The 12,098-nt window shown below is 39.6% G+C and overlaps 1 protein-coding gene and 1 non-coding gene across 2 annotated transcripts in view; one reads left to right on the top strand and one right to left on the bottom strand.

Annotated features, from left to right (window-relative positions):
* TARS3 (threonyl-tRNA synthetase 3) overlaps positions 1-12,098 on the bottom strand; it is a 64,841-nt gene that overhangs the window by 11,955 nt on the left and 40,788 nt on the right. Inside the window, exons 12-15 of the mRNA XM_017518955.2 lie at positions 11,643-11,805; positions 7,279-7,416; positions 3,665-3,742; positions 3,482-3,582 (exon numbers count right to left, since the gene is read on the bottom strand). Of these exons, the coding sequence (XP_017374444.1) occupies positions 3,482-3,582; positions 3,665-3,742; positions 7,279-7,416; positions 11,643-11,805 (480 nt within the window). The remainder of the gene's footprint in view (positions 1-3,481; positions 3,583-3,664; positions 3,743-7,278; positions 7,417-11,642; positions 11,806-12,098) is intronic.
* On the top strand, positions 11,090-11,190 carry LOC119469664. Its single transcript, XR_005198501.1, has one exon. It is a non-coding gene; the product is annotated as a small nucleolar RNA U13 (small nucleolar RNA).

The following is a 12,098-nucleotide window of genomic DNA, read 5'->3' on the forward strand; positions in this document are numbered from 1 at the left end:
TTTTTTTTTTGGAGACAAAGTTTCACTCTGTTGCCCAGGCTGGAGTACAGTGGCGTGATCTCGGCTCCTTGCAGCCTCCACCTCCCAGGTTCAAGCGATTCTCTGCCTCAGCTTCCCAAGTAGTTGGGATTACAGGTGCCTGCCACCACACCCAGCTAATTTTTTTGTGTGTATTTTTAGTAGCGATGGGGTTTCACCATCTTGGCCAGGCTGGTCTTGAACTCCTGACCTCATGATCCACCCCCCTCGGCCTCTCAAAGTGCTGGGATCACAGGCGTGAACCACAGCACCTGGCCTGGAGGAGCACTTTTAATGTCCTTCAAGAGCTTTTCCTTTGCATTCACAACTTGAGTAGCTGGTGCAAGAGGCTGAGCTTTTGGCCCGCCTGGGCTTTCAACAGTCCTTCCTCACTAAACTGAATCATTTCTAGCTTTTAAGGTGAGAGGCTTATGACTTTTCTTTACACTTGAATATTTACAGGCTGTTGTAGGGTTATTAATTGGCCTAATTCAATGTTATTGTGTCTCAGGGGATAGGGAAGGCTGAGGAGAGGGAGAGAAATTAGGGAGTAGCCAGTGGAACAGTTAGAACACACAACATTTATCAGTAAAGTTCACTGTTTTAAATAGGCACAGTTCATGGTGCCCCAAAACAATTACAATAGTAATATCAAACATCACTGATCACCATAACAGATACAATAATAATGAAAAAGCTTGAAATACTGCAAGAATTACCTAAATGTGACACAAAGACATGAAATAAGCCCATGTTGTTGGAAAAATGGCACTGATAGACTTGCTCAACACAGAGTTGACACAAACCTTCAGTTTATAAAAAATGCAACATCTGCCAAGTACTATACAGTGAAGCACAATAAAATGAGGTGAGCTTGTATATATATACAGTCGTGCACTGCAAAACAGTGTTCTGGCCAACAACAGAGAGCACATATATGACAGTGGTCTAATAAGAGTATAATGGAGCTGCTGGGTGCAGTGGCTCACACCTGTAATCTCAGCACTTTGGGAGGCCGAGGCAGGTGGATCATGAGATCAGGAGTTTAAGACCACCCTGGCCAACATGGTGAAACCCCATCTCTACTAAAAATAAAAAAATTAGCCAGGTGTGGTGGTACGCACCTGCAGTCCCAGCTACTCAGGAAGCTGAGGCGGAGATTGAACCTGGGAGGCAGAGGTCGCAGTGAGCCAAGACCATGCCATTGCACTCCAGCCTGGGTGACAGACTAAGACTCCATCTCAAAAACTAAAAAAAAGAGTATAATGAAGCTAAAAAATTCCCCATTATTCAGGTAGCATAACTATCTACATAGAAAATCCCAAGAATTCTACCAAAGAAAAAAAATTCCCAGAACCAGAGAGTAAGTTCAGCAAAGTCTCAGGATACAGGATTACAGGATCAACATTTTAAAATCTGCTGTATTTCCTGATACTGGCAACGAACACATGGATGTGAAGATTAAGAATATGAAACCACTTACAATCACTCAAATCACCCCAAAGTGAAATATCTGAACATTCTACACCTACATCTATTTCTGCATCTAACAAGATAGGCATAGGGCTTCTATGCTGAAAGAAGGTCATAAATTAAAATACTTAACGTAGTTAAGATGTCAATTCTATCCAAACTGATCTCTAGATTGAACACAATTCCAATAAAAATTCCCACCAGAATTTTTTGTAGACTATATTAACAGACAAACAATTAGAATAGCCAGCCAAAGCTGGCTATAAAAGAATAAAGGATCCACACTACCTAATTTTAAGACTTCCTATAAAGTTACAGTATTCAAGACAGCACAGTACTGACAAAGGGATAATCAGTGGTCCTACAGAACAGAATCGATAATCTAGAAACAGACCCACATATATGTCCAACTAATTACTGACAAAGATACAAAGGCAAGTCAATGGTGAAAGAATGGCCTTTTCCACAACTGACGTGAGAACAATTAGACATTTAGATGCACACAATGAATCCTGACCTAAACATCACACCTTACACAAACAATTAACTCAAATCAGATCTTAGAACTAGAAAACTTCTAATATAAAACACAGAAGAAAATCTTCATAACCTGTGCTTAAGCAGAGTGTATAGATGTGATGCTAAAGCATGATCTATAAAAGAAAAAAATTGAGAAATTAAACTTTATTGAAATTAATAACTCAAGAATGAATGGGAAACTAAAAAAATGAAAAAGCAAGCTACAGACCAGGGTAAATAAAATATTTGCAAATCATATATCCCTCCAAGGGCTTATATCTAGAATATATAAAGAACTCTTAAAACTTAACAGTAAGAAAACAAATCACTCAATTAAAAATGAGCATAAAGACTTCGGCAGACATTTAACCAAAGAAGATAAATGAACAGCAAATAAGCACATGAAAAGATGTTAACATCATTAGCTGCTAAAGAAATACAAAATCAAAACATAATGAAATGCTACTACATACCCATCAGAATGGCTTAACAAACAAAACTTGACAATACCAAGTACTGGCAAGGATGTAGAACATCTGGAACTCTTTACACATTGCAGATAAGAATGCAAAATGGTGCGGCTACTCTGGAAAACAGTTTGGCAATTTCTACAAAGTTAAATATCCAATTATCATATGACCCATTCCCAGGTTACCTTAAAGAAATGAAAACTTCTATTCACACGAAAACCTACCACTAATACCTACAGCAGCTCTATTCATAATCATCAAAAGTGGGAAGCAAATGCTTAATGAGAGACTGGATCCACAATGGCACACTAGTCAGTGATAAAAAAGAACAAACTATCAATACATGCAAAAGCATGCATGAATCTCCACAACACTGTGCTACGTGAAAGAAGCCAGCCTCAGAAGGTTCTATACTGCATGACTCCATTTACATGACATTCTGGTAAGGGCAAAACTATCCTGATGGGGAACACATTAATGGTGGCCAGGGGTTAGGAGAAGGAAGAGTGTGTGACTACAAAGGAGCAGCACAAGAGAATGACGGAATCATAACCATCAAGCTGTACGTACACACACACACACACACACAGTTAATTTTACTGCATGTTTTTTTTTTTTTAAAGAAGTTGTTGGTTTACAGTGCTAAAATTGCCTTTTTTCCTCTGCTTTTTCAAGAAAACATCTCATCCTTAAAACCCAGACCCAATGCCAGCATTTTGTGAAGTCTTCCCCTCTAACTCGGGAGAGTCGGCAGCCTGGATCATGTTTTCATGGGACTTTGTTCATATCTCTGCTCTCATGTCTACTTATCTTCCTCCTCCTACCAGACCAGAAAATTCAAGTTGATTTCAAACTGGATTATGAGCAGGTAAACAAATATATGTTGAGCTTATAGCACATATACTAGACATTCACTAATGTTTATTTTTGTATTGCTAATACGCAAATGACAAAAAATTGGAATATTAGTACTATAATATTTATCACATTCAGTCACTTACCTAACATATGTGAGATTAAATCTAATAGGCAGTTGGAAGTCCAGCTGAATTGTAGCACATTGATGGTATCTGCCAATAGCATCCTTGATTTTTATGTCAATCTACAAATTAAATAATATTTGCTTAGAGAGAGATTTATTTTTCTTTTAAATTTTACTTTTTTGAAGCATATGGTCTACTTACTTTAGGGCCATAAAATGCTCCATCTCCTGGGTTCATTTTCCATGGTTCTCCAAATTCCATCAAGCTATTCTGCAGTTGCTTTTTTAAAAGAAGAAAAAAGATAAAATTACATATTGCATCTTTTTTTGACATACAGCTCACAAAGTTACTGTAACTCTTAATTATCTATGTTAGTTCAACACATATTTATTGAGCATCTTTTACATTCAATAAACTATTGAGGAGAGACTATACAGAAATGATTAGGGTGGTACCAGCTCTCAAGAAAAATCAACATTTCAACTGGGAAGAAAAGAACATTTATAAATTGTTCCAGTGAATTCCAGGTAATCATTAGGTAGGGGATGCTTTGACCCTACTCCCAACACAACCCTGTGCCCTACAAACCAACCAGCTTCTGCCTCCTGGTGATGGTTCCAAGACCCATTCTCCTTGTAGGTGGGGCCTCCACACAAGAAAAGGCAGGAAAGCCTTGATCTCACTCCCTCTTCCACTCTTGAGTTTGGGTGGGTAAGGCAGCCAAGACGGCAGGCCTCGCCACTTCTTTTTTGCTTTTCCTTCACCTTTGCACACGTCTGGGAGGGTTAGAATTTATAGGGGTGTGGGTGCATGAGTCTCCACTTTGTCTTCAGCCTAAGCCACTACATGCTTTCAACTTAGCTTGCAGTGAAGATGTTCCACATTGAAGGTGAGGGTGCAAATGCGTATTAATGAAAAATTTCCCCAAGTCTTCCAGTATTCCCGTGAATCCAGCTTCCCTGAGAAGCACCTGGGCATTCCTAAGTCTTTGGCCAAAGTACTGGAGAAACACCAGCTAAACTCCCGTTATCACCCCCAACATACTGGTGCCCATGAGACGCCAGACTTTTGCGAGTAACATGCCTCATGGGGAAATCAAAGTAGTGGCAGAGTCTTAGGGCCAAAGCTGCCATCATGAAGAAAGCTGATTCCTGGAGTCCTGACAGCCTTTCCCGGGACCTCAGTCAGGATCTGATCTTGAGAGAGACAGAGATTTAATTCCTGGGATCCCAAGAGTGTCCTGCATAGGTCTGAAAGCAGCTTCTTTTCTACTTAGGACCAGAGAAAGCTCCCCCCATGGAGACACTTCCTGGGCCTGGAGGCCTTACTCTCCTGTTCCACTCTGTTTCTGAGAGGAGAAGGAACAGTTACTTGTTTCCAAGACAAATGAGACCCTTCTACAGCAGATATCAAGTGATGGGAAGAATTCTGGGGACTGCAAGGAGCTAAAAAGCCAAGGAAAGGGCAAGTTTTGGAGAAGAGCATAAAACAAGGGTCACTGTTGCTCCCTGGGCCTTGGAGGACATGGAATAGGAGGGCATAGCAGGAGCTGCCACGGCTGAGAGAGCACTGGATTAATGCGAGGTCTGTCTCTTTCAAACCACTTCAGACACTTCTGAAGACAAAATATTTAAATGCGCATCTCAGTGATTTCCAGGCCAGGGGTAGTTATTTGATACAAGTGTCCCAAAAGTGGAAGCAGGACCATCCCTTAGTGGGACAGTTACACCCCTGGGTTGACCTCAGGCTTGGCTGCTATTTACCCCCATCAGTTAAAAAAAAAGAGCAAAAAGGCTAGAACTTCCAGTGCATCCTCCCCATGCCAGGCCTACACCTGGTCCATCCCTTTTTAGCTCTCTACACCCCACCAAGTTTCAAATGAATGGAGTAATGATAATGATGCCAACACCTAACATCTACTGGGCACTTACATGTACCTGGCACTATGCCTAACACTCCATGTGAATTACTTCACTGAAGTTCCCCGTACCCTCAGGACATAGGTGTTATCACTACATCACCACCACTACCACTGTCATCATCATCATCATCACCATGTCATGCTTGATCCTGATGCTTAGAGAGCTTCTATAATTTACTCATGGAGATGAAGTACTTTCAGACTTTAAAGTCTAGAGCAAAATGGCTCCAGAGCTGAGCTCTATGTCCTCATTTCCTCTTCCTGCTTCCAGGTGGCTGGCAGGTAAACTGAGTCTGCATCCTTCCCGGGGTAGATAGGCTATCTCATTTGTTCTTCTTCCTCCATGCAGTGGACGTGGAAGAAGAGCTTAGGATGGGCACAGGGCAGTGGGGAGGAGAAGGCACTATTTAGCGGTGAAGGCTAAACTGCTTCTGTGCAGCCTCTGCTCGGGTTCTGTTTCTATTAATCATGTAAAAAATAATTGTTATACTATTAGTCCAGTGCTTCTCTGATTCCTATTTCTTGTAATGTGTGTTCAGCTCCCATGAGTACAGCAATCCTCCATATCTGTTGTTTCATTTTTCTCAGTTTGTTACCCCAGTCAACTGTGGTCTAAAAATATTAAATGGAAAATTCCAGAAATAACTCATATGTTTTAAGCCATGCACTGCTCTGAGCAGCAGGATAAAGCATCATCCTACTCCAATCTACCTGGGATGGGAATTGTCCTTTTGTCCAGTCTCCACGCTGGATGCACTGCACCCTGCAGTTAGTCACTTAGAAGCTGTCATGCTTATCAAACATGCAGTATCACAGTGCTTATGTTCAAGTAACCCTTATTTTCCTTAACCATGGCCTCAAAGCACAAGAGTTGTGATGCTAGCAATTTGGATATGCCAGAGTGGAGCCACAAAATGCTTCCTTTAAGTGAAAAGGTGAAAGTTATCCATTTAATAAGGAAAAAATAATCCTACGCTGAAGTTGCTAAGAGCTATGATTAAAAAAAAATCTTCTATCCACTGGGTAAGTTGTGAATTAGTGAAGAAGGAAAAAGCAACTCATGCTAGTTTTGCTGTTGCACCTCACAATGCAAAAATTCCAGCCACACTGCATGAAAAGTGCTTACTTAAGATAAGAAACGGCATTAGATTTGTAAGTTGAAGGCATGAACAGAAACATGTCCTGTTTGCCATCTATTTGATACCATCCAGGGTTTCAGGAATCCACTTGGAATCTTATTCCCCATGGATAAGTGGGGACTATTATATTCCAAGAAGACAGCTAACAGGCAGAGCCGGGTGTCTGGCCGTGACACTATCCTCATTTTTAATAAAAGTGAACACAGGAAACACACTATATCCTTTGTGCTTAATAAGAAAAAAAGAAAGCAACATGATGAGCCCCTTATCTTGGTTTTGCAAAGCTTAGCTGTAACATCTGTGTGGGGGTGTCTTCAGACAGACACGGGGCAGGGCACAACAGGACGTGACTGTGAAAGGTACTCCAGCATCAAGTATGCACATCTCCGTCTAGATCACGCAGCCCCCAGACCCCACAGTAAGACTAAGATGACTCAACAGGCAATGGTTTAAAATAAGCCACACAACCCAAGAGTCACAGCAAATAAGAGGATTTCTTTAAAAGCTTGGGCCAGTTATTAGTGACTAGCACTGAAAGAGTATAAATAAAAGCCAGATATAAACTTTAAGTGTGAAACAAATGTAAGGTATTATTATCACTTTTACAAAGAAAATGGGATAACCACATTCCACAACCTATAAATTTATCCCATAATTCCCAATTTCAAAATTTCTGTTACAAATTATCGCATCCTCCTGCAAAGGTATTTTCCACAAGACTAAAACGAAGAGGAAGCACAAAGTGTGACTCTTACCTTCTCAGCCTCATTCCACATCTCAATCTCTCCTAGGAAGTTTTCAGGCCTTGTTGACAGGTTTAATTGAAAGGAAAAGCCAAATGTTGAGTAAACAGATTGTAAAAACTGCAAACATCCCTTTATTTCTTCTTCAATCTGAAATCAAAGCAAATGAAACATTCAAATAGAACACCAAATTAAATTCATTTATGCTTTTAAAAATAAAGCTCTTCATGTCAGATAGAAATAAAGTGTGTTTTTAATGGAGAGCAGTTGATGACCCTGTTTTGGTTGTTCAACCAATCCTGAGTTGAACCTTCATTTGAGTGGTAGGCAGGTGGGGACTGGCAGTGGCTCCAGGCCAGTGCAGAAAATGGAGCAGAAGTGGTGAGGGAACTACACTGTGAAAAGGCTGCAGCATGCAGAGGAGAGCAGCAAGGAGGGGCCACTCAAAGAAAGTGAGACGCAGCTAGAGCAGGGGACAAGCAAGCGCTCGGCATGGAGGTGGCTTAGGAGCTCTGTGAGCAGAGGACACACTGAGTTGAAGTCTCAGCAGAAAGATAAGCAGGCTAAGTCAGGGGGCTGCATATGATGGGATAAAGGGGAGAGGGGCAGTGTGGTAGGTGAGCAGGCTAGAGGCAGGCAGGGGCCAGAAAAAATTAAGTGCTTTCAAAGCCAGGAGAATGTATGGACTTTTTAGCCTGAGACCAACGGGGAGGCAATGAAGGGTTTTTGTTTCGTTTAAGCAGAAAACTAACATGACCCAATGTGTTCTTTCACAGTATGAGGAATGAATTTGCAAAATTAGAAGACAGCCCCAACAGGAAGCTGGAGGAGTCATTTAGGAGCAAGATGACAGCGGCTTAAACCAGAGAGTAGCAGGTGAAATGCAGGGAATTTGATGGATTTGAGACATCAAGTCTTTCATTCATTAAATGTGATGGTTATTTTGTTTTGTTTTGTTTTTTTGAGACCATGTTGCTCTGTCTCCCAGGCTGGAATGCAGTGGTGCAATCTCAGCTCACTCCAATCTCTGCCTCCTGGGTTCAAGTAATTCTCATGCCTCAGCCTCCCGAGTAGCTGGAACTACAGGTGCTCGCCACCATGCTTGGCTAATTTTTGTATTTTTTTTAGTAGAGATGGGGTTTCACCATGTTGGCCAGGCTGGTCTCGAACTCTTGGCCTCAAGTGACCCACCTGCAACAGCCTCCCAAAGTGCTGGGATTATAGGTGTCAGCCACCACACCCAGCCTTGTTTTGTTATTATTATTATTATTAAGTTCCTGGGTACATGTGCAGGATGTGCAGGTTTGTTACACAGGTATTCGTGTGCCATGGTGGTTTGCTGCACCTATCAACCCATCACCTAGGTATTTAAGGCCAGCATGCGTTAGTTATTTATCCTGACCCTCTCCCTCCCCACACTTTCCTCTGACAGGCCCCCGTGTGTATTGTTCCCCTCCCTGTGTCCATGTGTTCTCATTGTTCAGCTCCCACTTATAAGTGAGAACATACAAATTTGGTTTTCTGTTCCTGTGTAAGTTTGCTGAGGATAATGCCTTGTGATGGCTACTTTCAAGTGTCAACTCGACTGAGCTAGGAGATGCCAGACAGCTGGCCGCCCTTAAAACATTTATTTCTGGGAATGTCCATGAGGGTATTTCTGGAAGAGATGNTCAGATGTTTTTCTACCAAAAAGACACATGCACCCTCGTGTTCATTACAGCACTATACACGGTAGCAAAGACACGCAATCAACCTAGCTCCCCATAAACAGTGGAATGGATAAAGAAGTTCTACCCTCACCAATGTGAGTGGACCTCATCCAATCTGTTGAGGGCAGGAACAGAACTCAAAAGCAGGAAGGACAAAATCTATTTTTTTTAACTGTGACTGTTATTTTCTCAGACATTGAGCTCCTGGTTCTCAGGCCCACCAACTCTGTGACTTACACCAGCTCCCTGGACTCTGCTCACCCCACTGAGGCTGCTGGCCTCAGACTGGGAGTTATACCATTAGCGTTCCTAGTTCTCCAGCTTGTAACTGGCATATCATGGGGCTTCTCGGTCTCCAAAATCAAGTGAGCCAATTCCTGTAACAAATTTCCTCATGTATCTATATATCCTACTATCTCTATTTCTCTGGAGAATACTTATCTGAAAGTATTATCATATGTTTTGAGATGCTATTATAATTATTGTTTCTTATCTGCAATTTCCAAGGGTTCATTGTTATGAAATGCATATACAATTGATTTTTATATATTGATATTCCATACAATTTTCTAAATTCATCTTACTTCTAATAGCTTTTTTGTAGATTCCATCTAATCTCTACATAGATGATCATGTCATTTAGAAGAGTTTTAATTCTTTCCAATCTAGATGGTTTTTCATTTTCTCTTTCTTAACTTACTGCATCAGAAAGAACCTCCAGTACAATGATCAGAGAAGTAATGAGAGAATCCTTACCTAGTTCCTGATCTTAAGGGTAAAGCATTCAGACTTTCACGATTAAGTATGATATTAGCTGCAGGTTTTTCATACAGGCCTTTTTATCAGGTTAAGCAAGTTCCCTCCATTCCTAGTTTTGAGAGTTTTTATGAGATGTGGATGTAGAATTTTGCCAAATACTTTTTCTTCCATCTACTAAGAAGATCATATGTTTTTTGTCTTTTTGTTTGTTTTCTTTTTTAGTTTGTGAAAGTGGGAAATTACAATGATTCATTTTCTAATGTTAAATTAACTTTTCATTCCTGGGATTCAGATCATTTCATTAAGATCTATTATCCTTCTTTTAAAAACTACTAGATTTGACTTACTAAAATGTTGTTTAAATTTTTTTACTTTATGTTCATGAGAGATGTTGTTCAGTAGCTTTCTTTTAACTTCTTTGTCTCATTTTTCTATCAGAGCAATATTAGCTTCATTTGCTTCATGAGGTGGTAAGGATTTCCTCCTCTTCAATTTTCTGGTTGAGTATCTCTAGTATTTCTTCTTTAATGTTTGGTAGAATTCACTAGTCAAGCCGTCTTGGCCTGGAGTTTTCTGTATGGGAAGGTTTTTAGGTATCAATTTGATTTCTGTAGTAGACACAGGGCTATTCAGATTATCTACTTCTTCTTGAGTAAAGTTTAATAGCTTGTGTCTTTCAAGGATTTATCCATGTTATCTAAGCTGTCAAATATATTAGCATAAAGTTATTCAGAAAACTGCCTTATCCTTTTAATAGCTACAGAATCTGTAGTAATGACATCTGTCTCATTCCTAACATTTTTTGTGTCTTCTCTTTTTTCCCCATCAGTCTGACTAAAGATTTATCAATTTTATTGATCTTCTCAGAGAACCAGCTTTAGTTTTATTTATATTCTCTATTTTCTTTTTCTATTTCAATGATTTCTGCTGTTCTTTCTTATTTTCTTTCTTTTGCTCATACTACATTGGGTGTATTTGTTCTTCTTTTTCTATCTTAAGTAAAAGCTAAGTCATTGATTTTTCTTTTCTAATGGAGGTATTCAGTGCTATAAACATCCCTCTAAATACCACTTAAATGGCATCCCACAAATTTTAATGTATGTGTTTTTATTTTCATTTGTTATATAAATTTTTTTTTAATTTCCTTTGGATTTTGTGTTATTGATTTCTATTTTAATTCTATTGTGGTCAGTTAGGTTTAGGGTTAAACATTAGGGTTAAGTTAAAACATTAGGGTTAATTAAAACATTTTTTAAATTAAATCCCTTTTAATTTATTGAGACTTGTTTTATGGCCCAGAATATGGTCTATCCTAGTAAATATTCTCTGTGCAGTTTCAAAGAACAAATATTCTGACCCTTTTGTGGTTCATAAGCACGATGACTAGGTATACACACATGCGTAAGATGTGCGCCCTCATAGCTTGGTACAACATTGGCACATTAGCCATTCAACATAAACCAAAAAAAGAAAAACCAAAGAATGTATATTCTGCTGTTTTTCTATAAACATCAATTATGTCAAATTGTTTCACGGAAACCCTTTGTATGGCAATTTTAATTTGAATTAACACAAAAACTTGAAAAAGTAAATTTTAAGTTCTAGGCAATACTGAAAAACAAAACATCCAGAATTCCAGAATTCCACCAAATCCCTTAAAATACTCTACTTAATGGAATTTAGGTTAATAAAATCATTGAAGGAAGCCAAAGAAAAAGTAATACATTTCATGTCAAAAGATTATTAATCTATTGACCTAATTTAGAGAATCACAGCAGGCTAGAGCTGAATGAGATCTCAGAGACTAGACCAAACATCTGTTTCAGTAACTCTGAAAGAATACAAGATGTGTTTGGGGCATCATACTGAATTTGTGACCACCATGCTTCACTCTGTGTTATTGTTTACCTGCTCCACTGTGCAAAAGATGTGAGCATCATCCTGCTGGAAGCGCCTCACTCTGGTCAAGCCGCTGAGAGTCCCTGACAGTTCATTTCTATGCAGAACTCCAAAATCAGCAAATCTAATAGGCATTTCTCTCCAAGATCGTGGACGATGGGCAAACATTAGACTAGAAAAGATGTAGTAGCACACAGCTTTTACAAAGCACAGAAAAGATTAAATAATTATCTGAATATAAAGAAATTACAATTAAGCCTCAAGATCCGTAAATTCCTTATTCTAGTTCTTAGATCACCAGGTTAAAAAAAAATTTCTTCCACGAATTAGTGAACCTTGCGTTTACATCACTGCAGCACTCTGGGAAAGAAGCTTGTCTATTATCTCCTTCCAGAAATGCTCTTCCCTGCCCTCAACCACACAGTGAATCACAATTTACTGCTTGTGATTCATTTCAAAGGATGC

Source organism: Cebus imitator, unplaced genomic scaffold, assembly GCF_001604975.1.
Source record: "Cebus imitator isolate Cc_AM_T3 unplaced genomic scaffold, Cebus_imitator-1.0 Scaffold19, whole genome shotgun sequence".
NCBI classification, from domain to species: Eukaryota; Metazoa; Chordata; class Mammalia; order Primates; family Cebidae; genus Cebus; species Cebus imitator.